This window comes from Ursus arctos, unplaced genomic scaffold (genome assembly GCF_023065955.2).
Source record: "Ursus arctos isolate Adak ecotype North America unplaced genomic scaffold, UrsArc2.0 scaffold_2, whole genome shotgun sequence".
NCBI classification, from domain to species: domain Eukaryota; kingdom Metazoa; phylum Chordata; class Mammalia; order Carnivora; family Ursidae; genus Ursus; species Ursus arctos.
In genome coordinates, this window is record NW_026622874.1 from 82536428 (window position 1) to 82563169 (window position 26742).

Below are 26742 nucleotides of genomic sequence, written 5' to 3' on the forward strand. Positions count from 1 at the left end.
AGAGAGAGAAAGAGAGAGAGAGGGCAGGGGGAGAGGTGGAGGGGGAGGGAGAGAAATCTCCAAGCAGACTCCTCGTTGAGCATGGAGCCGGACGTGGGGCTCCCCTCCAGCACCCTGAGATCATGACCTGAGCTGAAATCAGGAGTCGGGCGCTTAACTGACTGAGCCACCCAAGTGCCCCAAGTCTTCTGAATGTTCTTAAATGTATTTTAAAAATACAAACCTGAATCACTTCTGTGCTTGAATTAACTACAGGAGGATGTCCCAGGAACCTAGGATGTACCTTCTTTTCCTGTTCCTTTTTCTGAGGCATGGAGTGGCAAGTCATAGAGTTCCAGATTCCAGGCAGGGTAAGTCCTGAGGGAGGAATAAATCTGCCATTGTTTCCACACATCTTAGGGAATGTAGCGGGATGGCTCAATTTATTTTTTTTTATTTATTTTTTTTAAAGATTTTATTTATTTATTTGACAGAGATAGAGACAGCCAGCGAGAGAGGGAACACAAGCAGGGGGAGTGGGGAGGAAGAAGCAGGCTCATAGCGCAGGAGCCTGATGTGGGGCTCGATCCCAGAACGCCGGGATCACGCCCTGAGCCGAAGGCAGGCGCTTAACCGCTATGCCACCCAGGCGCCCCAGGATGGCTCAATTTAGGTACATGATGGGATGGCTCGATTTAGGAGTTTGGGATATATGCATTTGTGTGGGTATGTGTGTGCGTGCACACATTTCTGTAGGATTTTCAGGATTATTCTAAAAGGGTGTTTCAAACCAGGGTTTTCTCATACCGGGCCCACATGGGCACAGGTGTAATTAAAATTCACTAAAAATTTTCCTTCATGAGTGACTTTTTTTTTTAGGGGAGACTCTTTTCCTAACCCATATGTATATTTCTAAAACTCACACAGTTCAATTCTAGTTATACCTTCCATGACTTTCTTACAGATTTGCATCCATTGTTGCAAAAAATGGCGGTGAGTATCCCATTTTCTTTTAATCAAAATCTCCTCTACTGGAACTGCCAACTTTAGAATGTTTTACTTGATGTTATTTCTTTGCCTTTTAGGAAGAGATAATAGATGGAAGCTATCTGAATGGTAATGTCCCCACTCTGTCCCCACTTTGCTGCTTCTAAAAATTTCAAACAGAATGTGCCTGTGATCTCTCTGGAATGATTCTTTTAAAGTTGTCTTTTCATTTTATTCCTGTGTAGCATTACTGGATCTCATACAGTTTCAAAGGTAACCCACCCTCGAGGGGAGGGGAAGGGATGGAGTAGATGTTTAATAAAAATTCCTAAATGGAAGTCTCTTAATTGTAAAAAGTGATACATACATACATACATGTATACATACATACATACATATATAACACGTCCATATTACAAAAAATATCAACCATTGCACAGGTGTTTTAAAGTCAATACATTTGTTTCACAAACTTGTATTCCTCTCTGCTCTGGCACAAGTGCTAACACTTATTGAATGCTTACTATGTAGCAGTCCCATTCTTAGCTCTTTGTACATAGGAACATGCCCAATCCTCACAAGCTCCCCCAGGGAAGGACCTGTTGTTATCCCATTAGACAGAATAGTGAAACTGAGGCACAGGGAGGGTGAATCAAGGTCATGCAGCTGGGAAGTGTGGTGGGGCTGAGATGTGTATCCAGTAGTGGGGCTCCAGGGCCCATTGCCCTGTCATGTTATATACTGCATACCGGCTGGTGTTAGATACTGGGGATGTGGGGCTGGGCACTAGAGGGTGTTGAGGAAAGACAAATATAAACAGATAATTCTAATATGAATAATATGAGGGAGAAGAAATGGGAGCTTGGGGGCCCATGACAAGGGCATCCAATTATGTTAAAGTGAAAGAGTCCCCATAAACATTCTTCTTCCTAATGTAACTTTAACTCCATTTGATAGTTTTGGATATGTTCTTTCTGGCTATTATCTATCTATCTATCTATCTATCTATCATCTATCTTTGTGTTCATGTATTCATTCATCTATTTGTTTAGTAACAAAAATGGGATTATAAAAGGCCTTCCAATTGTTTAAGGCAGGAGAATTTATCTGCTGCCGATTACTCCATCATAGCTGGAAGCTAAAGTCTAACTCATTCCTTTTTTATTGATGGGTGACATTTTACTGAATAGATGTACCATATTCATTTAACCTTTTACTTGTTGGACATTTGAGTCATTTCCAATTTTTGGCTGTTCTGAATGAAATTGTACATTTTCTATGTGGTTGGGTATGGTTTTAAGCACTTTATGTGTGTGAACAAATAGAATTTACACAATTTTTAGCTATATTACACAGAAAGGGAAACTGAGGCACAGGAAAAATCAGTAAATTGCCTAAGGCCACACAATTAAGTGGCGGAGTCAGGATTCGAATCTGGGTTTTGCGCTCACACTCTTACTATGCTATTCCAGCCTCTCATGGTATACACAGTATCTGCTTTTTAAATTTAATATCGTAATGACATCTTTCCAAGTCAGTCAGTCTGGATTGTAGTTAATCCAAGTGGATTTTTATGGGAATTAGAATATTGCACACAGCTCAGAAACTGATAATTGTCTTTGAGAGAATGGGATCCAGGAAGATTCTTAGATTTGGAAACTGTCCCACCCCTGTGCCAGGTTAACAAATCTCCTACCTCCTCCAAACACAACGTTCTTAGCATCCCCGGCCCATTCCCCACATCCTGTCTGAACTCTGGTCTTCTGGGCCACTTGGCAAGTAGGGGAACTACTCATCATAGGGGAACCTGTCATCGTGACCTTCTTCTGTCTTCAACTGAAGCTCCCATGGGTGGACGGCAGACCTGTCCCACAGAGTCCTGGCCTATCTGAATTCACGGAATGTTGCCTTCACCATCCCCAGCCTACAGGTGTGTACCTGAGACTCATTCCTACCATACATTTCCCTCTCAGCACTCAGGGCTTGTAAACTAAGGGGCCAGGTAGGATGGGGAAGCAGACTAGGTAGAGCTAGCTTTCGTTTCCACAAAGAAACGTGTTCTGTCCAGTTGTTTTGAAACATGATGCAAGCTCTTTTCTGTTTTTCCTCCTTTCTAACTTTGAGGGAGACTTGGTGTATTAGGGTGTAGGCTGAGCTGCTGTAACAAAGAGACCCCAAATTCCGGCAGCACAAACAATGTAGGAGATGGGAGATCTAGAGAGTAGAGGAAGCTCTATTTCAAAAGACTACCCAGGAGCCCAGGTTCCTTCTATCTGGTTGCTTTGTCATCCTCTAGGGAGTTGTTGCCCATGTGATTGAAACAGCACATCAATTCTCCAACCCAGGAGAGGGGGTGGTGGGAAAGAGGAAGTGAAGGGTGAGCATCTTCTCTTTAAGGACGTGACCTGCAAGTTGCACCCTTCTTCCTGCTCCCATTTCATTGGCTCACAGTCCACAGTCCCCTGTCACTGCACAGGAATAAGAAGAGAGGCCTTTCTGAGAAGCCACCTAGCCCACTAAAACGTGTGGAATTCTGTTGCTAAATGGAATTACAGGAGACCGGGTCTTTGGGTATAATGATTAGTCTCTTGATCATGGGTCCAAGAAATATTTTTCCTCCCTTTTAACTCTACTGTAAGAAAAACAGTAGCACAGCCATGGATATTTGTGGAGCAATAGGGCATGGTGGGGACTGTGGCAAACTGGACAGCACGTGCTCATCAGCATGATCATCAGGGCAGGGTGATATGTCGTATCTTTACCATTATACTTCAAATAGCACAGAAAATTGAGGAAATATTCTTTTGGTATTCAAAAAGTATTTGATTCAGCAAAGAAGTCATGTCATTGACGAATGAAGTTCTGACATATGAATGAATGAAGTCCTGGCATCTTTATTGTTTCAGTTTTTATTTACTTTAAAATGAAAATGAAAATATCAGCCAAAATTCACATGAGAGCTACATTCAGAGAGCTGGTTGCTAGCCTTTTACCAGGACACACACTAGCTGGAGATGGCTGTTGGCCTCATGGCATCTGCTTGCTTTCTTCTGTTCATCAGTCTGTGGTCACCTAAAGGCAAGTAATGCCTGCTCCCTTTCTCTCCAGCAGTAAGTTTTCTCATGAGATGTGTATATTTTAACCTGATGAATAGATATCTTCTCTCTCTTCCTGTGTATAAATTTATTCAGTCGGTATCTACTTATCTAGCCTCTAATCTCTGCCAGGCACTGTTCTAGACACTGGTGACTCAGAGGAGAATAAGGCAGTCACATTACTACCCACCTGGGCCTTTCGTTCTAGAGGGAGAATCACTGAGTAAATCATTATTCAACTCATTCAAGATAGGGAATAATGGGTGGTGCTTATCTATCACTTACTGTGTGCTAGGCACTATTGAAAACACTTTACACACACTCATTTCATCGTCATAACAACCCTACATGCTAAGTCTCTACGGTGTCTATTTTTCGGCTGAGAAAACTGAGGCCCCAAAGTAGTGTTGCCCATTTAGCAAATAAAAATACCGTATTCCCGGGGCACCTGGCTGGATCAGTCGGGGCGGCATGTGTCTCTGGATCTTGGGGTTGTGGGTTTGAGTTCTACGTTGGGTGTAGAGGTTGCTTAAAAAAAAGTACAGTGCTCCCAGTTAAATTTGATTTGCAGATGAACAATGAATAATTTTTTTAGTATATGTCCCATGCAATATTTGGGATATACTTATGCTGAAAAATTATTTACTGCTTAACTGCAATTCAAATTTAACTGGGTGTCCTGTGTTTTATCTGCCAATCCTAGTAAGTGACTTGTCCCAGGCCACACAGCTAGTCAGTGGCAAAGTGGGGATGTTCCCGTGGTTGTCTGGTTCTAGAGCCCACCTTTTGCCCATGACATCACAACATGCTGCCTTTCTAGAGCATCTTTAATGGAGATTTAGAAAATAATTCCTCAGACAGCAGAGGTAATCTCTTTTAGGAGAGACTGCTGTTCTCTCCTCCTCACTTTGGAGGGGATGCCAAGAGGGAGTTTATTCATGCTGCCTGAATTTTGCTTCTACGGCTGGTAGCTTGGGGCGTGGGCGAGGGTTTGAGCAGTGCCAGTCTGGGGGTGTAAACTTCTTAGATAGAGGCCAACTGCTCTGGACTTAAAACCCCATTCGCCTCTAGGGCCCGGCAGGCCATGGGGAAATCGGCTGGCTGGGTGGGTGGTGAATAGGAGCGTAATTACAGGGAACAGCTGCCCCTTTGCCTGCTATTACCACCAGGAAGGGGATATGCCTAGCGTTGCCAAATCTTTGTGTTTTCCAAGAGAAGTTGGAAGTCTGGATTTTGTGGGGAATCCCCTGACTTTGAAATGTTGGCATCTAATGAAAAATTTTGGAGTCAGCCAAACCAAACATGCCCGCTAGCTGTCAGCTGGTGGGCTCTGCAGGGAAATAGGTGGCCTGGCTGGATGCTGGCCGTGGTGCTGACCACATGCTCCTGTCCTGTCCTCACTGACTCTTCTCAACATCCCATATTCAGGCAGCCATGGAAAACCACTTGGAGCAGCGTCTGTACCAGCCCCAGAAGCTGCTGGAGGACCTGAGGGAAACAGACGCTCAGCAGTTCCACACCGCCATGAAATGCCTCTTAGAAGACAAGAAGGACCTCTTGGTGAGGCGTTCTGGGCACCCTGGGAGTAGGGGAAATCCTGGGCCAGTTGATATTTGTTGAGTTGAATTCAGCTTATGTCTTCCTCCCTCCTTCTCCCTTCACAAACCCCCCAGGAGCTTGCAGACTTTGGTTTTCTCACTTACTTTTTCCAAAGTTCAAATGAAGAGCCTTATAGTATATATTCTTATGGGAACTAAGAAATGAGGGTACCGAGGAGCTTCTAGTAGTTTGGCTTGGTAAACATCCATGAATGATTACTATGCATCAGTGGACACTGGGTTCAAAGATGAAAAACTACCCCTGCCCTTAAGGAATTTACAGTCTAGGGGGTAGAAAAAAAAACAGAAATAGACAAATTTCCACAAAACAAAGTTGGTGATCAAAGAGTGTCACAGAGCAAGGTCTATGAGACCCAGAAAATCCTTGAGACCCAGAAAGGTGAGGTTTAGAGACACTTTAATGTGGGGAACAGTGTTTCCTAGAAGGAGTTGAACCACGTAAACATTTTAATAGTCACAGACTTACTTTAGTGTCTGTAATTAAAATAGAATAGGTACATCCAACCTGCGAGTTTGGTAGAGATGTAAAAGTTGGTTTAAAAAAAAGTATGAGGTAAATAATAGTAAAGGCAGTGCAAAGATATGACAAAAATGAAGATGCTGGTCTATGAAATTGATATTGATTAATGCTTATTGAGGGTTAACTATGTGTCAGGTGTTATTCTAAGGGAATGGTCAGCAAGCCATTTCTGTAAAGGACCCGATACTAAATATTTTATTCTTTGCACACCACGTATTCTCTGTCACAACTACTCAACTCTGCTATTGTAGCAGGAAAGGAACCCTAGGTGGCACTGGTAAATGAATGGGCATGGATGTGTTCCAATAAAACTTTATTCACAAAAACAGGCCGCGAGCCACATTTGGCCTGTGAAGCATAGTTTGCCAACACTTTTCTAGGGGTTTACCATGCATGGACCGATTAAATCCCTTCAAGGACCTTCTGAGATAAGGACAATAATAATCTTACCATTTCAATAGTCAGATAAAGAAATGGGATTGGAGAGGTTGAATGAATAACCTTGCATCACACAGCTCCAAAGTGGCAGATCTGAGGTTGGAACCTGGGCTCCTGGCTCCAGCTGTGGGTCCTTCTGGCATCTAGTGAAGCCCATCTAGTGAGGGCCCCCTCTCAGAATAACTTGTGAAAAATCTATAAAATAAAACACAAGGGATTATAAAGGAAGCCAATTCTATTGAAAGACATTTATCAAAATATATAAAACAAACACATTTGGAGTATAGTCATTGATGTGCTTAACACATCCAATAACAAGATTTAGCTCTGAGTTAAATAGCTTCTGTAATTTCGAGGAGGTATTGATTATAAAGGAGATTTCAAGGTATCTGTGACAACCGTAATGCGTTATGAAAGTGTCTGATTTCTACTGATGACAGATCCAAGGTCCTACTAGTGCTTTGGTGGCTTATCGTCTACATTCATTCCTGAAGGAAATGCTGGAAGTGAGTTCTAAGGCAGTAAAATGAAGGTGCAGTCTCCTCCAATGTTCACAGGTGCCCTAAATTCTATCCAGAGACCTCTGGTGCAGAACACCTGAGCTGCATTCTTAACCACTACGCTGTTTAGCCCCTGAGAGTAAATGGCTGAAGTTGGGAAGCAGTGGGTCATGGTTACAAGTGTGGGCTTGGATGCAGATACACATGTTTCAGATCTTAGCTCTGTGTAAGTTTGGGCAGGTTGCTTATTCTATCTTTTGTTTTCATCACCTACGATCTTGAGATAATAATAGCATATAACATTTGTGGAGTGTGTGGTCATTGCTCAGTCAATGGTGGTTATTATGTTTGCAGTGTGTGCTGGGTGAAAGACAGGTGCCAGTCAAATTGTGACTAAGCCCTGTCAGCATTCCTGGGTTCTGTGGTTCAAAAGAGCCATTCATTCATTCATCCATTCTTTCATCCATCCATCCATCCATCCATCCATCCATCCAAACAGGCTTTCTCACTGTTTTCTGGGTACCAAGCATTCCACTAGGCACATGGCTTTGGTGTCAAGGACTTTTCTGGCTCAACCCCTGCTGCACACTATAGTCAGCTGCCTGGGCTCCACCAAAGACCAGTTAAATCAGACTCTGTATGGTGGTGCTGGGATCACCTCTCCAGTGATTCTGATGTGCAGCCAGGGTTGAGAACCATTGGCACGGAAGAAAGACAGGCCATAAGCATCTCTAATGCATCATAGCATTTGGCTCAAGGTGCTCTTGGGAGTGCTTAGTGGAGGGAGATTTGATTTGACTAAAGTAGGAGGGCATTTGAGAAGACTTCACCAAGAAGGTGATGACAGTTGAGCTTACCCATAAGGGATGAGCTGGATTTCACCAGAGGAAGGAGGTGGGGAGGGAATTCCAGCTCAGGCATGCACCTGAGGTATGAGTCATGGTGTACACCTGGAGAGTGGGAAGTTGCCTAGTGTGGGTGAGGCAGGTGAAGGCCTCGGCTTTGTTCTGTAAGAGATGGAAAGTTCTAGAAGGTTTGACAGAGCAGTGTGGTGTTAAACAGTGGCCCTGAATTTCCCCACTGCTAAGTGTGGTTCCTCCCAGGGCTTCCAAATCTAGAGGCCTCTCACAAGACAACCCTAGCTTCTTTCTTTACTTTAGGAGCTGGAAGACATTGTTATTGACTTGGGAGAGATCCGGAAACAAGCCTTGCAGAGCCCTGGCGTGAACCGCAGCCTGTTTCTCATCACACTGGAGAGGTGTTTCCAGGTGCTGAATGCCCTGGAGTGTGTAGAGATCCTGGGCAGGGTGCTGAGGGGCTCCTCAGGCAGCCTTCTGCAGCCAGAAATCGCAGAGAAGCTCCCCTGGGACCTGCGTGAGGACGCTTTCAAGAACCTGTGAGTGCTTCCTCAGCCCATGAACCCCTCTCCCCACCTCGGAGGTAATATATGGCAGAGGGGGGGAAGCAAGGGGTGCAGGTTAACATGTGAGGTCTGGAGCAGAGCTTAACAACTGTGGAGTTTAGAGATGGTTTGATTAAAATGGTGCCTCCCAAATGTTAGCCATTCTGGAACAATCCTCATAATTTCGCCATTATCTGTACCCCACTGGTACTATTCTGTACTTGGTTTTTTTCTTTGTAGTGACTCATTGCACTGCTATGTATTTACCCAAAGAATACAAAAATACTAATTTGAAGGGATACATGCACCCCAATGTTTATAGCAGCAGTATCTACAATAGCCAAATTATGGAAACCACCAAAATGCCCATCGATTGATGAGTGGATAAAGAAGATGTGATCATTATATATATGTGATATATCTATGTATCTATGTATCTATGTATATATATATATATATACCTAATATATATATAATGGAATATTACTCAGCCATAAAAAAGAACGAAATCTTGCCACTTGCAATGACATGGATGGAACAAGAGAGTATTATGCTAAGTGAAATAAGTCAGGCAGAGAAAGACAAATACCATATGATTTTACTCATATGTGGAATTTAAACAAAACAAATGAGCAAAGGGAAAAAAGAGAGAAGAGACAAACTAAGAAATAGACTCTTAACTGCAGAGAACAACCTGATAGTTATCAGAGGAGAGGTGGGGGGGATGGGTTAAATAGGTGATGGGGATTAAGGCATGCACTTGTGATGAGCATCAGGTGTTGTATGGAGGTGTTGAATCACTAGATTGTACACTTGAAGCTAATTTTACACTGTACATTAGTTAACTGGAATTTAAACAAAAATTAAAAAAAAACCCAAAACCCAGAATGTCAGATACTACCAGTGTTGGTGAGGATATTGAGAAATCAGCAGCCTCGTATACTGTTGGTGAGAATGTGAAATCATGCAGCCTCTTTGGACAACAGTCTGGCAGTTCCTCGAAAGGCCGAGTGCAGAATTACCATCTAACTCAGCAGTTCCACTCCTGAGTTCCACTCAAGAGAAATGAAAATGTCTATCTGCACAAAAACTGGCACATGAATGTTTATAGCAGCATTATTCATAATAGACCAAAGGTGGAAACAACCCAAAGGTCCATCAATTGGACCTTGTTTAATAGATAAAATGCGGTGGGTACGGGCCATGGGATAGTGTTTGGCTGTGAAAAGGCCACGAATGAAGTGCTGATGCGTGATCCAACATGCGTGAACGTAGGAAACATGATGCCAAGTGAAAGAAGCCAGTCACAAAGATGACCTATTGCATCCTTCCATGTATCTGAAATGTCTGGAAGAGGCAAATCTATGAAGACAAAGTAAATTAGTAGTTTTAGGGGTTGGGGTGACTAGGAGTTGGAGGGTGGTAGCTAAAGGGTATGGTGTTTCTTTTTGAGGTGCTAAAACGTTCTAAAGTTGAATATGGTGATGGTCGTACAACTCTGGGAGCAGAGAACTGTACATTTTCAGTGGGTGAATTGTATGGTGTGGGAATTATATCTCCATAAAGCTGTTACAAAAAAAGAAGGGGGGGCGCCTGGGTGGCGCAGTCGTTAAGCGTCTGCCTTTGGCTCAGGGCGTGATCCCGGCGTTATGGGATCGAGCCCCACATCAGGCTCCTCCGCTATGAGCCTGCTTCTTCCTCTCCCACTCCCCCTGCTTGTGTTCCCTCTCTCGCTGGCTGTCTCTATCTCTGTCGAATAAATAAATAAAATCTTTAGAAAAAAAAAAAAAGAAGAAGAGGGGCGCCTGGGTGGCTCAGTTGGTTAAGCCTTTGCCTTGGGCTCAGGTCATGATCTCAGGGTCCTGGTATCGAGCCCTGCATCAGGCTCCCTGCTCAGTGGGGAGCCTGCTTCTCCTTCTCCCTCTGCCTCTCACCCCCACTCATGCTCTCTCGCAAATAAATAAAATCTTAAAAGATAAAAAAAACCCCAAAAAACAAAAAAAGAAGTGACCAAGAGGTGAGGAAGTGGAGAGCCCTCTTTGGAAAGTATTTAGCTACTAAGGACAAAGGAGAAGTGGGACAATAGCTGCACGTAGCAAGGGAGTGGGAAGGCTTTTTAACACAAGACAGCTTTGGGTCCATTGGCTGTTTTGACCCTGTCTCAAGTCCTCCACCTGTTTGTCCCTTAATTGACGCCCGTGTTCCTCATTTAGATCTGCGGTGTTCAAAGATCTCTACGACCAAACCTCGGCTCATTCCCAAAGAGCGCTCTACTCCTGGATGACTGGGATTTTGCAGACGTCCTCCAAAGCTACTGGTGAGCCTGGGCTTTGAGGTGGGATCACTTTTCAGGGGAAGTCCATCCTTAAAGGTGGTGCTTCCTCTCTGAAGATAGGGATTTTACTTTATTGTCATTTCTGGTTTTCACCCGTCCTTCCCACCTTCTGAGAGGGTTTGATGTGAGAGAGAGAGAGTGAGAACGAGCATGAGCGGGGGAGGGGGGAAGTGGCAGAGGGAGAGGTACACTTAAGCAACTGAGCCACCCAGGTGCCCCAAATAAATAAAATCTTAAAAAAAAGCCACCAAAAACCACATACCCTATTCCATCCATACACTTCCCACACATTCAAGTCTCCAAAATAAGGATTCCTCTGCTTCTTGCAATCAATGGGCTGTCCTCGTTCATAAGTGAAGTGTAAATAATGACAGTGTCTTGGAGTCGAAGAGAACCTTTACAGTAAGGTTTCAAGTTCAAAAATCTGCATCATAAATCTGGATTAAAGTGGGACGCAATAAATTTTTAAAAGGAAATCTAGGCAATAAAGCACAGAAATTTAGCGTGAAGTTTCCTGGCAGCCAAGGCGGAAGTAGGTCAAGACTCCTTTATTTTACAGTTGTGTATTAGAGGGGTGAAATCCATGGAGCTGGAAAGTAGGAATGGTGGTTGCCAGGGCCTGGGGGGAGGAGGAACTGGGGAGTTGTTGTTTCTTGGGGACAGTTTTGGTTTTGTGAGATGAAAATGTTCTGGAGGAGGACGGTGTTGGTGGTTGCATGGCGAAGTGAATATACTTAATACCACGGAATCATCCACTTACAAACGGTTAAGTTAGTAAACTTTATGTTATGTTTACTGCAATTGAAAAAAAAAGAATGACTGTATAGATGAGTATGCAGACGATGTCCTAGATGGCTTCAGTTCATTGAGTTTTTAATGTAAGTCGTGTAAACAGAATAAACTTTTTAAACACTTACCAAATCCTACCATGTGTCAGCCCCTGGAGATACAGAGAAAATAAGACAAAGTCACTGCTCTCATAGAGCTCTTGTTTTATTGGGGGAGGGTAGGTGGAGAAAAGTTTTAAACCAGCAAATGAAGGAGAAACAGAGAGATCGAGAGAGAAGGCTCAGGTACCAGTAAGTGCTATGAATAAAATAAAATGGATAAATGCCATGGAAAGGCTTAGTGCTTTCAATCAGAACAGGGCTTGGCCATCGTTTTCTATAAAGGGTCAGAGTAAATATCTTAGGCTCGTGGGTCTCTAGTCTGGCTCAGTGAATCAACTCTGATGTTCTGGGGCGCCTGGGTGGCTCAGTCGTTGGGCATCTGCCTTCGGCTCAGGGCGTGATCCCGGGGTCCTGGGCTTGAGCCCCACATCAGGCTCCTCCGCTGGGAGCCTGCTTCTTCCTCTCCAACTCTCCTTGCCTGTGTTCCCTCTCTCACTGGCTGTCTCTCTCTCTCTGTCAAATAAATAAAATCTTTTAAAAAAACCACAAACTTTGATGTTCTGTGCTAAAACGGATATTGACAACATATGAGCAGGCGTGGCTGTGTCCCAGCAGAGCCTTGTTTATGGGCCCTGAAATTGGTATTTCATAATTGTCACATGCCACAAAATTGTCTTTTTTTGATTTTACTTCCAGCTATTTAAAAGTGTAAAAACCAAGTTTGCTCCATCTACGAAAGCAGGTGGTTGGCTGGATTTGGCCGGTGGGCTGTAGTTTGCCAACCTCTGGACTAAGGAATCAGAGAGGACCTGACGTTTGAATTGAGACCGAAATGAGAAATGGAATGGGTCCTGGGAGGCTCTGGGGGAAGGGTGTTGCAGGCAAAGGAACAGCAAACGCAGAGGCCCTGGGGTGGGAACGAGCTCAGTGTTTTGGGGAAACATAAAGGAAGCCTGTGAGATTGGAGTGTACTGAGGGCCAATCAATCCTCTTCCTGGAATTAAGCTCTGAGATACGTGTATAAGGAGCATTCAGCAACAGAATAATCAATGTCTTTAGTGCATAGCAGAATTCCCTCTGCCTGATGCGTATTTACGGCCTCCAGAAATCTGAATCTCACACTGTGTAACCCTGAGAGAGCCACTCAGCTTCTAGACTTCCCTAAGTCCTTATTGTCAGAATTTGATTAGAGACAGATTTTCATTCTAAAATTCCTATATGCTATGTTTCATTATTATACTAAAGTGAATTAAAACGAATTCTACTTGGACTTTAAGCTTTTTATTTTTCATGAAGTTCCTCGAGGTAACTGGGAATACTTTGGGTGTTAAAAAGATCCCGATCTTTGGGATCTTTGGTCTGCAGAAATATAGTTTATGCTTTAAAATTAATTTAAAATTAACAACTCAACTTGGTTCTTGATGAATTTAGTGGTTCCCTCCCACACCCACACCCACCCAGTTCTCTAGCCTTCTGGGACCAGCCCTTCTAATAACAAAGTCGAATGTCCAGAGTCTTCGTCTCATCTAGGGGATCCTAGGGCGTTTACCTGTGCTCACCCCAATAGCTCTGACTCCTGGGGTGGGGAAGCATTCTGTTGCTCTTGTGACCCAGCCCATATACAGCAGCTGACTTCACCATCTCATCTGGGCATGAAGTCATTGCCCCTGGCTTTTTGCAACAGCTCTTGGTGATGGAGTCACTGTACCCTGTAAATGCTCCCTTGCTTCTTCACTTTCCCCAAAATGCCACCAACACAATGTCGTTGTGTGTAAAAGCCTTTTACTGAAGGATTGGAGGCAATGGGGGCCGATTCTAGCTTAGTGAAACATGAAGTCCAAATGGAGCCTGGACATGATTGTTCTTGAAGTCCCACGGACTTCCCACTGACGAGTAATTCAAATGCCAGAACAGAGTGAGAGAGTCTTCTGGGAATTCAGAGGAGGGAGAAATTACTGATGGCTGAGGAGACAAGACAAGGCTTTAGAGGGAAGAGGAAATGTTTGAGCTCAAGTTTGAAGACAGGAGTTCGGAGCAGAAGAATTAGGGCAAAGGCATTCTAGCTGATGAGGAGGATGCACGGGAGCGAAGATTTGGAGAACATTTGGGGTGCATATGAGGAAGGATGAGTAGTTGGTTTGGCTCAAATACAGTAACCTAGTGCTAATCAATAAGGCTGATAATGATTGCTACTGGTAGTAATAAAAGAGAGTCATATATTCCAAGTTGCCAGATTATTTAGTAACTAAGTGAACTAAAAGTAAAACTGTATTTTGTGATCTAAACTATTAAGAAATAGTCTGCTTTTGTTAAAGGAATCTTTTTTTTTAAGATTTTATTTATTTATTTATTTATTTATTTATTTATTTTAGAGAGAGAGAGAGCGTGAGCAGGGTGGGGAGAAGCGGGGGTGGGGGGAGACATAGCAGACTCCACACTGAGCGCAGAGCTCGACGCAGGGCTTGATCCCATGACCCCAAAATCATGACTTGAGCCAAAATCAAGAGTTGGCCGCTAACTGACCACACCACACAGGTGCCCCCAAATATTCTACATTTTTAATAAGTTCCCAGGTGGTCCTGGTGCTGCTGGTCCAGGGACCATGTTGCTGAGGAACAAAGCCTCAGGTGGCTGGCATCTGTGATTGCCTGTGTGTAACGTACCATCTCGTAGGTAGGAGGCTGTCCATGAATGGTTGTTGAATGAATGAATGAACATCAGAAGGAGGTCCTGACATCAAAGATGGTTTTGACTATCACATACCAGGCAGAAGTATGTATGTATGTATGTATGTATGTATGTATGTATGTATTTACGTATTTCTCCATTTATTTATTTTTTGCAGATAACTCTGTTTCATGGGTCAGTGCAGAAAACTTATGGATTTTGGGCAGATATATGGTTCACCTGTCACTTGAAGAAATTGTGAAAATTAGTCCTGTAGAAGTAAGTGAGTGGGAAATGTGAATTTCCACATCCCCGTCACTAAGCCATCTGGGGAAAGGTGTATTCTAAACCTCTCATGTTCAGCCAGCCAGTCAAGGTGCCCTGGAAAATTGGATACCCACCTCGGCCAATATATCTCGAGTCTCTGAAGAAAACTCTTGGGATGAGGCCTCAAATGGTTGGTCATCAGATTGTATTTAGAGTAGATGAGCCAAGAAAAGAACAAGAATTGTAGACAACCAAGATAGCTCTGATGTGAAGCAACATGATGTAAAGAAAATGTTGGCTGTGAACCAAAAATCACTTTAGGGTATTTTTGTATTCAAGAAAGGCCAAGGACAATAGCTACAGAGTTTCCAGTCCTTGGAAGCATAAACCCAAATCAAACGAATCACAGATTACTAGCGACTTCTATTTATAGCTACTTCTATTGATAGCTATTTCAGCACGAACAATGACTGGATTTTAATGGTAGAGTTTACAGTTGAAAAATGTACAAGTTCTGAGGTTACTTGCACTCACTGGTCAGCCTGTCTCTGTCCTCCTGATGTTGACCCAGTGACACTCAAGTCCCTTGGGCATCATGATTCTGGAATGCAGCCTCCCCAACAGGGAGGCATTCATAAAGACTCTGGGGCTTGCCTCCAGTTTTTATCATGTGTGCCTTGACTTTCTCCTGGTCAGTGAGAGAAGTGTTTGTATCAAATGACTGACTTGCTCAAGGGCCAGTTGATCCAACAGTGTCTGCTTATTATGAAACTGGAGGCAGAATCAGCTGCTTCTTTTTAAGAAAAAAATTTAAAAATTTTTAATTGAAGTATGGTTGACATATCTAGGTTCTTCTTTTTACCTTGGAGGCTGAGACTATTTCAAACATCTTTCAATGTTATAATCCTCAGTTATAAAATGGATTAAACCTCAATTTTACCCTCCCACTATTGAGCGAACTTCTGGAAGTTAGATGGAGATTAAATTGTTAGGAAGCTGTACCCCTGAGGAGGAATTTCTAAGATCAAGAGGTCATTAGCAACTTTCCTTCATCTTCTAAAAGTGTAGTGAAGGGAGGTGAAGCCAGAGTACCAACTCTAAGGGGGAATTTTGTATGGACAAAGAGTAGAATCCACAAGGGAGAGACAACTTCATGAGCAGAATAACAGTGCATAGGAAGATAGGAGACTTCAGCTTAACACCCTTGGACACCCAGGCAGAAAATGAACAAGGATAGAAAGAATCTGAATGGTATATTTAATAAAGTTGAATTTATATATCTCTATCTTTTTCTATATTTGTATCTTACCAAGGGAGCACACACTCTTTTTCATCACCCAAGGCCCATGTGTAAACTCATTCATCTACTTAAAAAAAACCCTGATGCCCCAAAGTGCAACATTTGGGGACCACATTCTCTGACCTTCATATAACAAATCCACAAAGAAATGTGCAAACATTAGCTTTTAAAGAGTTCAGTGGTTCAGATACTAAAATACAACACTTTCCTAAATAGTAGTTGGGTTGAAGAGGAAACCAAAACAGTTGTGACAGACCATCGAGGAATCAGTGACGATGGGAACTGGGCATCTCTGAGTCTCTGAGATGGGGCACAGCGCAGACCACCAGGGTGGGTGCTCGGGGCCACGTCAGCCCTCCTCACTGTTCTTCCTGTCCTTGTCCACCAGATTGGGCTGTTTATCAGCTATGACAATGCCACCAAGCAGCTGGACACGGTTTATGACATCACGCCTGAACTGGCCCAGGCGTTTCTGGAGAAGATCAGCTCCTCCAGCTTTGATATGAGGAATACATCCACCATCCACAGGCAAGGCGCAGGAGCTCCGGGTCCTCCGAGTGGTTTCCCAAAAGTGATTGAAGCACCAGCTTTGTCTGAGCAGCAGGGATCCTGGGAGGGAAGGCAGGTGGCTGGTCCATCTCTTTAAATAGCCCCATGTCTCCGTGCACGTGAGGGGAGGCATTTCCCCAAAGAAACACTCTTTGAAGCGGTTATGAAGTGGGGGTGAGGTGGAACAGATTCTTTCTGGGCCTCTCCCTGTGCCACGCATTTTATGCAACCTTATCAAGTGGGAAGATTCCAGCTCCGAGCCTGGAATTAGAATAGCTTAAACACTCAGTTCTCTGTCCATTCCAAGGTCACTGTATAATTTCCATTAGGGTGGGTGGAGGATTGGAAAGAGCTTTTGGGTGCCCATATTTGCGAACCTCTTGTTATCCAGATTCTCAGGTGGGGGAATCCACAGATGAGGTCAGCTCTAGAATTTAGTGTTTGTAACATGATCCTCCAGGAGTGATTTCCAGCAGGGGAGGGCCGGGAGCTGAGTACTTGGTGATCCCAGAAAGGGTTTGGATGTGAGCGGGAGGGAGGGGTGGTGAGCACTGTCTCACCATCTCTCCGTCTCTCTGGGGCACGTGTCACGTGTTATCTTAAATTTCATCGAAGAGTCACTTGTAGAGAAAGTTCTTATATGAAACTATTACACCTTCTTTCCCGGCTTTGCCACTTACAGGTTGTGTGGTTTTGGCTGTATCAGTTCACCTCTCTGTGCCTCCGTTTCCCCATCTGTAAAATGGGAGGTAATAATTTGCCTACCTCAATCAGGTCCTTGTAAGGATTATGAACACCTGACACATAATAAGTGCTCAAGAAATATTAGTTATTCTTAACATGGTTATTAATATTCCGTCTTCATGTCCCCTGAGTCTTTTCTCATCTGACACATTTTCAAATCCTTCTGCTAACCTGATTGCTCTCTTGTGGACATGTCTGAGCATGTCAGTGTCTTTCTGAGAGGGTTGATCAAGGCAGAGCGTGGTCAGCCAGGTGGTCCTGCCATGCCGAGTTGAATAGATTTCACACTAACTCTAGGAGCATCTATTAATGAAGGAGTGCCTGATATCCACCAGGTAGTATGCTCGTCAGTTGGTGAGGCTCACTGAACTCCCACAGTCCTCCTGATTCCGCCGTTCATCATATTTATTGTGATGCGCTATGATGAACAAAGCCAACCTCCCTTTTATTAAGGGCCCAGAGAGACAGGGTCACCCTGTACAGTAGTACACAGTGTGGATGGCTCAACTGTGTGTGCAGCAGCCTTGCAGAGAAGTTAAGTAACTTATTGGATCAAACATCCCATGCAGGTGGGCTTCAAACTCTTGTTGGCCTAATTTGTGCTCTTAACTACTAAGTAGAGTACTCCCAGCTAGACCAGGGTTCAAATCCCACCTCTGCCCTTACACTGTCTTGCTTCCTGTCTTTTTCTTTCCTTTTGAGGTCATCATCATCTGGGGATGTAGGTTGTAAACCATCCTGGAAATAATCTGCCTCAGAGAATCCCTCAGTGTGGGCCAACCCTTTATCTCCATGTGGAAAATGGGGAGTTCCCTGTGGCTGACTCAGCATCACACTTTCCTTGTGTCCCTGATGGCCCTGGGGAGAGAGATGGTATAGTTGGATGGGTCTAGGTTTAAGTCCTGGCTCCACTACTTGTCTTGGGCAACTAACATGGCTGCTCTGAGTGTGTTTGCCCTTCTGTGAAATGGGGCTAATAAGAGCATATACCTCGTAGGGTTGCTATGATGGGGTGATCGGGTACAGGGCTCAGCACAATCCCTGGCATGCAGTAGCTGCTCTGACCATGACTCTTGGTTCTGTGTGGGATGGGGCTGTGGTTGTGGCCCCCAGCTCTGAGCCCCCTGCAAGCACCCTTATCTTCCCACACAGGCTGGGGCTGCTGGTCTGTTTCTATGATGACCTGGATTTGCTGGACGCTGCAGTGGCCCAAGTCCTCCTTCACCAGATGATCAAGTGCAGCCATCTGAGGGGCTTCCAGGCCGGTGTTCAGAAGGTGCGATGGGGTGCAGGGCCCTGGGGAAACGGCCGGAGAAATAGGGAGCAAAGTCTTGCCTGACCTTTGAGAGAAAACACGTAGGCTTCATCAGGATCTAGGTCCAGCCACAGCAGATGGGATGCCAAACCCTGGGATGAGCTTAAAATGGGAAGAAACGCCATAAAGCTGTGTAAGGGAAAACCTGGGATAGATCAAAATGCAGAGTTGGCCCCTTGAACTTAACTGTGCATAAGGATTGCTTGGGATCTTCAATGTGGAATCGGATTCTGTGGATCTGAGTGCAGACCTGAGTGGAGACTGTACTTCTTTTTTTTAGTAAAGATTTTATTTATTTATTTAAGAGAGAGAGCGAGAGCACAAGCAGGGGGCGTGGCAGAGGGAGGGGGAGAAGCAGACTCCCCACTGAGCAGGGAGCCTGACATGGAGCTTCAGCCCACGACCCTGGGATCAGGACCTGAGCTGAAGGCAAACACTTAGCCATCTGAGCCACCCAGGCACCCCTGAAGACTGCACTTCCAACAAGCTTCCAAGCAATGCTGAAGCAGCTGGTCCAGCGACCATGCTTGGAACAGAAGGAGATGACGCAGGGTTCTCAAACCTGGCTCTGCATTTGTAGTACCCCACCGGCTCCATCCCCGGAGATTCTCGGGGTATTGGTCAGGGGTGTGGCCTGGGAATGGTATGTTCTAAAGGCTCCTCATGTGATTCCAGTGCAGCCAGGGTTGAGGGCACTGGGCTAGAGTATATTTACTGAGTTCCTAGAGCAAAATTCTGGGCAAACTGGCACAGACAGACTTTTTCAATTCCCCTCTGCCTCCAGCTCTCTTTCTTTCTTCCCTTAAAGTGTCAATTCTGCCTGGCTTCTCTTATATTTTTGGGCCTTTTCATTTTTTTTTTAAACTGAAAAATGATGTGAGAACAGTATTAAAATTTGGAGCACCTGAATGGCTCAAACAGTAGAGCCTGCAACTCTTGATCTCAGGGCTGTGAGTTCGAGGCCCAGGTTGGGTGTGGAGCCTACTTAAAATTTTTAAAAAAGGAAAATTTTGATAATGCCATCAATAATTACACAGTAGTTGTTCACACATAACTGTAAAATCCCTGACCCCATTTGATATTGGAATAGTCATCATGATCTTGACCAGTGCATGTTTTTCTTTTCAAGGAAAAGCATCCCTCCCAAGCCAACTCAAACCAAACATCAGAAAATGAATGTATTTTAAAACCACAGGCATAGTGGTGGCCGCCCTGACCAAGAAGAAAGTCCCACACAATTAAGAGATGAGAGTACCCTTTGGGATCACCTAGCTCAGTACTTCTCAGACCAGAGAGTGCATCAGAGTCACCTTGAGGGTTTGTTAAAATACTGGTTGCTGGCCCTCATGCTCAGGGTTTCTGGTTCAGGAGAACCGGGGCAGGGCCTGAGAATCTGCATTTCTAACAAGGTTCCGGGTCTTGTGGCTGGTCAAGGACCACAGTGCTTTGAGAAGCACTGCTCAGGCGCATGCCTCTGTCTCTCAAGCTGAGCCCCTGGGAAAGAGAGCTGCAGAATTTGGAGAACCTAGAGGCTGTGACAGCTTTCTTTCACTTCACTCTGCTGCCCCCCAGTGGCCATTTCAGTATTGCCTGGTACACTTGGTGCACACTTCTGATAGGAATATACTGTTCCTACAACTTCAGGTATTACAACATGAACCGTTCTCATGTTTTGGTACAGAGGTGATATTATAATAGGTGACTTTATCACCTTTTTTACTGGGAGTGGTTAGGAAACACACTTAACTATAACTCGATAGGCACAGCATAATAAAATCATTGTTAAGGTGATCCCAGAAACGTGAAAATCTGTGTAAGACCTAAGTAAAAAATATAGAAAATTGTGTTTCTGTTCATATTACAACCATATGAAAGCTACCTGCTGTAGTTTACTTATTTTTTCAAAGGTTTTATTTGTTTATTTGGGAGAGAGATAGAGAATGAACATGAGTGAGGGGTGGGAGGAGAGGTAGATGCAGAAGGAGAAGCATTCTCCCTGTTGACCAGGGAGCCCAACACAGGGCTCGATCCCAGGACTGAGATCATGACCTGAGCCAAAAATCAAGAGTTGACTGCTTAACCGACCGAGCCACCCAGGTACCCCCAATCATAGTTATTTTTATGAGGTAGGAGTTTCAGGAGACTTTTACTTTCTTGTTACTGTTGAAAATTATTTTTACATGGATTATATGTTATCACGAAGAACACCCTGGCTATTTCATGAAAGAAAAACAGCCATGTATATGGATGCGGAGTTCAAGATCACAAAAGGACAATAGATGTTATGAGAGTGTAGTAGAATTATGGACAAAGTGAGCAAAATTTCCTTCTGCCATGTTTCCAAATTGATTTAATATCAAATTAATATTTAAATGAAGTACAAAGTGAATTTGTGGCATATTAAGGTCAAGGGCAGAGGCGGTGGTGCTCTCATTGTGTGACTCATTGGCAGGGTCAGGGAGGGTGTTGTGACTACCCCAGAGCGTAGGCAGGGGGAGCCACTGTCCTGCTTGTTATCCACCCTTATGCCGGCTTGCTCCCCTTCTAGCTCAAAGCCAACCTCCTGGACATCGCCATGGAGAACCAGACCCTCAATGAGACTCTGGGCTCTTTGTCGGATGCAGTTGTGGGCTTGACCCACAGTCAGCTCGAATCCCTCTCCCCCGAGGCTGTGCATGGTGCCATCTCTACCCTCAACCAGGTCTCAGGCTGGGCCAAGGGCCAGGTCATCATCCTGTCTGCCAAGTACTTGGCCCATGAGAAGGTCAGTTGGAGCTTTGAACTCTTTTTTTAATGCTCTGAGACTCAAGGGCCAGTGACACACAGCAAGGACCACCAGTCAGTACGAAGATAGTGCCAAAGAGGACTGCTCTGCCGTTTACTAGGTGCGATACACTGGACAATGGGCTTACCTTTTTGCCTCAGTTTCCCTATTTGTAGGATGGGGATAATGAGAGCCACTGTCGTGTAGGATGACTGCCAGGATTCTGTGGGTCAGGACACAGAAAGAGGTTGGAACATGTGACCTAGAGTATGAGCTCGATGAGTGGTAGCTATTGTGTTGTTTGCAAAGCTTGGACCCATCCCGGGATTTCCTTGCTTTGTTGTTGAGGCTGCGAATACATCCCTCATCCTGAGATGAGAGATAATGCTATTTTATTCATCTTGGGCTGAGGGAGGGAGTTGTCCTTGTAGAAGGTCCTGTTTGGAGGGGGCAGGAGCCTTAGTCCATGTCCAGATGCTCCTGGGTGGGAAATGAGTCTTTTTTCCTGGGGAAATCATCTCTCTGCCCTGGGCTCACTAGAAGGGGCTCCAGAGCCCTGAACCCCTAAACATTTTGGTGTCCTGCTCTTTCTGTCTCATAGCTGTGTCCTAGGATGCAGACTAGTTCATGAGGACTGAACTGGGGACCAACTCCAAAATGACAATAATAACAAATACTCATTAAGTACTTCCTGTGTGCCAGGTTCAGGTCTAAGTGAGTTAATTATTCAATGTTCTCAACAACCGTTTGAAGTCAGTAGTGTGTTATAACCTTCACTTTCCATGTCATTCATGAGAGGCACAGAGTGTGTAAGGGAATTGCCAGGGTCCCATAAAAGGGACACAGCTGGTATTGAACCCAGGATGTCTGGCTTCTGAGTCTGCTTGCTTAACTCCCATGCTAACTGTCTCCAGCATGGCACCATGACCGTGGTCCTTCCATTCTTACTTTCTGACTCAAGGCCATTCTTACTTTCTGACTCATTCTTGTCCCTTTTACCCTTGTGGCAACTTAGCTTGAAGGTTTTGCAGCCCTCCTCTGTTTTGACTGGGGCCCTATGAGTTTATTTGCACAGTTCAATGTGCATTTGGTTTCAGGGAGCTGAGGGAGACTGTCTTGTTCCTTCCAGCCCTGGACAGTGTCTTATCTCTTTCCTAGTGTCCAACTTTTCCTGCAGAGAGGTGAGGTGATTGTTATGAAGAGGCCAAGAGCTTGAAAGGTCTTGCCTTCCTTTAGATGGTAGAGACTTTCCATTCTACAGAGCATAGCAGGCAAACCACTCAACCGGCTTTTTGTAGAGCTAAGGAATGAATGTCCCTGATTATATGGAAAACCATCTAGCATCTTTACTCTAAAGGAAGGCGACAAAACAAGTGGAGTTTCTGATGGGGCAGACAGCTACAATCATATTTGTCATAAAATATCAGACCCATATCCCGAAACATTTATTTCAACTCAAAGCTTCTACATGGAGATAGATGAACATGGGGCTTTGCTATGTCAGGTGACAAAATGAGAAAAGTGGGCTGCCTGGGGGCCCTATATGAGGGAGTGGGGCTGGGTAAACTGAAAGCCCCACGACCTACCTCAAGGGGCAGCTGCTGGTCAGTTCTTGCCAACTGTTGCCAATGTGGGCCAAGTATTACTTGTATTACTTGGTGTTCAGATTTTTTTAAAACCCGGATTTTAATGGAAATTTCCCCAATTTTTAGATGTCAGCTAGTCCAAGTTGAACACACACACACAAAAGCCCATTGCCTGGCCAGCTGTGGTGCATGGGTCATTATTTTTTGATATTTGTACTGTGGCCTCTGACAGCATACTATGCCCTGGGCAGACACTTGTCTCATGTGTTGTGTTTGGATATTGACTCTCTTTCCTGATGGAAGGAAGGAAGGTAGGTCTGGGAGGGCAGCATGTATCTTGCTCCCTGTCGTGCCCCTGGCACCCATCCAGATACCCGGCATTCAGTAGGCTAAGTGTCTGCCAGGTGAGAAACCAGAGCAGAACCTCATCCTCCTCGTGCTGGTCTCCCCAGGTGCCATCTTTCTACAACATCAGCCAGATGGGTGTGCTGCTGGCTGGGGTTGGCACCCAGGCCTTCTACAGCATGGATCGCAGGGACCTCTTGCAGGTCCTGAGGAGTACTGTGTCCTTGCATGTGTCCGACTTGTCGCCTGCCCAGAAGCAAGGTGTCCTCAGGAAGGTGAGATGAAGACATTGGGTCCTCAGCCATGTGGCTCACAGAGCATGAGGTTTTGGGGTTTTGTGAATGTGCTATGATTTTGGGCCATTGACTTGACTCAGGGCTGGGGTTAGCCCAGCCTTTGATGAGGGTGTGTTTTGAACCTTCCCCTGATGGTCACCCTCCTTCTTTTCTAGAAAGAGGGTGATGCTACATTCTCCTTCCTTCCTTCCTTCCTTCCTTCCTTCCTTCCTTCCTTCCTTCCTTCCAGATTTATTTATTTATTTTAGAGACAGAGAGATCATGAGTGGGAAGGGCAGAGGGAAAGGGAGAGAGAATCTCAAGCAGACTCCCCACTGAGCCTGATGGGGGGCTTGATAACATGACCCTGAGATCAGGACCTGAGCCGAAACCAAGAGTCGGACAGTTAACCGACTGCACCACCCAGGCGCCCCAAGGATCACGCTATATTTCTTCCCAGACCCCGGTACTTTCCTTAGCCAGTTGACTCTGGAAGACTTTTCTTAAATTAGGTTTCTTGATATGATAATGTTTTGAAAGTTTGTTTTTCAGATCTCAAAATGAATCCTGAAGTTCACCGAGTGCTTCTGAAAGCTCCTTCCATGATCTGAAGTCACACCTATGTTCCTCTTTCTCACTTGGCATCCTATTTTCTCAGACCTACTGCATCCAGTTGCAAAATCTGTTAAGAAACCAAACCCAAGGAGTTTGGTTTAAAATACCAAACCCAAGGAGTTTGGTTTAAAATACCAACACCTTGCATATAGCAATAGCACGTCTGGTTAAAATAGTGTGGATTCTGGGAAGAGATGGACTTGTGCTTGAATCTTATCAACTTTCAACCAGTTACTTATTAAGCCTCAGTTTTCTTACCTGCAAAATAGGGAGTAAGGATAGTCCCCCACCTTATAGGGCTGCTGAGCAGATATGGTGGATTTTACAGCCTCTGAAAGCACTGACACAGTGCCTGACTCATACCCAAAGTTCAGTGGACCTTCTACAAGGTGGTAATTATGTTTATCCTCATTCTTGGCAGATGATCGAAGCAGGAGATCCTGCCTCAGGCATTGTGGAAATACGAGGGGCTTTCTTTAAGGAGGTGTCTCTCTTCGATTTACGAAGGGAACCTGGATTTAACACTGCAGGCCTAAAAGAAAAGGAGCTTCGGAGGAGTCAGGTATGACCACTAAGGATTCTGACGCCAGTTTGGAGGTGTGTATGTTGGGGGGAGTGGGTTCCCCACACCAACAAAGAATTCTCTGACATCAGTTGGTTGTCATACAATTCAACTCAATTCTGACACCGTCTACCTGGTGATGGCATAAGATCCCACAGGTAAGAGTTCAGGCTTACAATCCTACACTCCACGCCCCTCAACTTCAGAAGCCAGTCACAAGTCCTCGTTGTCCCCTGTGCTTTTGACCTAACAACTGTAGATCGAGGGTTCCAGTGACTGCACTGCCCCCACTTTGGTTAGACTAACTTGGTCGAGCGGCTCACAGAACTCAAAGAAAACATTTCCCTTACTAGATCATCAGTTTGTTATAAAAGGATATAACCCAGGAACAGCCAGAGGCAAGAGATGCATGGGGCAAGGTGTGGGGAATGGGTGCAGAGCTTCTGTGGCCTCTCCAGATGCACCACTCTCCCAGCACCTACACCCGTTCACCAACTGGAAAATCTCTGAACCAGGTGCTTTTGGGTTTTTATGGAGGCTTCATCATGTAAGCATGCTTGATGAAATCATTGGCCATTGGTGACTGATTCAGCATCCAGCCCCTCTCCCCTCCCTGGAGGTCGGGAGTGGGACTGAAAGTTCCAACCCTCCAGTCACAGGTTTGGTTCTTCCAGCAACATCCCTCCACCCTCAGGTGCTTTCCAAAAATCATTCATTAACATGAGAGGCCTTGATTTGCTCTCCTCACGTAGGAAATTCCCAGCGTTTTAGGAGCTGGTGCCAGAAACGAGGATAAAACCAAACGTAGGTTTCTTACTGTAAATCACAATGTCACAACCACGATGCCCAGATCACTCCTGGATTTCTGACTCTCTGCTTTGTGGGAAAGTCCTGTTTTAAGGTTAATTTGGTAAAAGAAATTTATTTCTGTGTGATTACACTCAGGGGGCAGAACAGTGTAGTGTTAAGTTGGACAAGACCTGAGCATGAATTTGGGTGCTGCTATTTATTAACTTTGGGGGAGCTACGTCTCGCTCAGCCTCAGTTTTCTCTGTGAAATGGGGATAATTTCTTTTTTAAATTATTTATTTATTTATTTTAAAGAAAGAGAGAATGCGCACCTGCAGGGATGGGATGCGGGGGGCAAAGGGAGAGAGAGAGAGAGAATCTTAGCGATGGGGAAGACTAGGTCCCAGAACTTGATCCTGTGCCTCAGGAAATGTCTGGGGCCGCACATAGAGCTTCCAGAACTTACCTACCTAGCTGTTCCTTTCTCCTGGGCCTGGCTGCCACGTCACAGATGCCTCTGCCTAATGCTGGCTCATAATTTATTCTGTTTGGGGAATTACGTTCAAAGTTTCAGAGTCTATAAAATAGATGAATGTCATACTTGATCGCATATGCAAGTTAGGTGTTCTGTAAAATTACATTCCTTAAAACAAATGGCTCCCCTGTCTACTAGGTATTGTTCTTCTAGAGTGCCCATCTGGGAGGGTTGGAGGGGAGCGTGTGCTGCAAGCAGGAGTAACTTTATTGATGGTACTTTCTAGCCCGTCCTGGTCTATTCATCTATCTCTTCTGCTTTTGCTTCCTGGGAGCTAGCAGGTGGGCATGGACATAGGGGCTATGGAGGGTCCTCAACTGGTCAGCAGCTTCACAAAGCATAGGAAAAAACCCTCTAGCCCTGCGGCCCAACAACTTTGCTTCTCATTCGTGTTCTAGAGCATAGGGGATCCTCCAGGTGTGTGAGCATGCGTTCTGCAATCACTCTGACACGGGTTCAGATCCGAGCTCTACCACCTAGCGATTGTGTAGGCCTGGGTAAATAACATAACCTGACCCCATACCGTGCTCATCATGGTGAGTAAATAAGTGAGTGCTCCATCCATGTCAGCAAACCATTCTCTTCCCTCAGGCCTTGTTCCTGTATGAGCTTCTGTCAAAGTCGACCAGAAGGCCAGAGGAGCTCCTGAGGTAGGCAAGTATAC

At 44.9% G+C, this 26742-nt stretch overlaps 1 protein-coding gene across 1 annotated transcript in view; it reads left to right on the forward strand.

Annotated features, from left to right (window-relative positions):
* Nucleotides 1–259: 259 nt before the first annotated feature.
* Nucleotides 260–26742, forward strand: part of OTOA (otoancorin) — a 57776-nt gene continuing 31293 nt past the window's right edge. Inside the window, exons 1-15 of the mRNA XM_026515597.4 lie at nucleotides 260–350; nucleotides 944–972; nucleotides 1065–1095; nucleotides 1212–1239; nucleotides 2809–2896; nucleotides 5490–5621; nucleotides 8299–8534; nucleotides 10754–10857; nucleotides 14611–14711; nucleotides 16388–16527; nucleotides 18445–18568; nucleotides 21156–21371; nucleotides 23410–23577; nucleotides 24614–24754; nucleotides 26670–26728. Of these exons, the coding sequence (XP_026371382.2) occupies nucleotides 260–350; nucleotides 944–972; nucleotides 1065–1095; nucleotides 1212–1239; nucleotides 2809–2896; nucleotides 5490–5621; nucleotides 8299–8534; nucleotides 10754–10857; nucleotides 14611–14711; nucleotides 16388–16527; nucleotides 18445–18568; nucleotides 21156–21371; nucleotides 23410–23577; nucleotides 24614–24754; nucleotides 26670–26728 (1688 nt within the window). The remainder of the gene's footprint in view (nucleotides 351–943; nucleotides 973–1064; nucleotides 1096–1211; nucleotides 1240–2808; nucleotides 2897–5489; nucleotides 5622–8298; nucleotides 8535–10753; nucleotides 10858–14610; nucleotides 14712–16387; nucleotides 16528–18444; nucleotides 18569–21155; nucleotides 21372–23409; nucleotides 23578–24613; nucleotides 24755–26669; nucleotides 26729–26742) is intronic.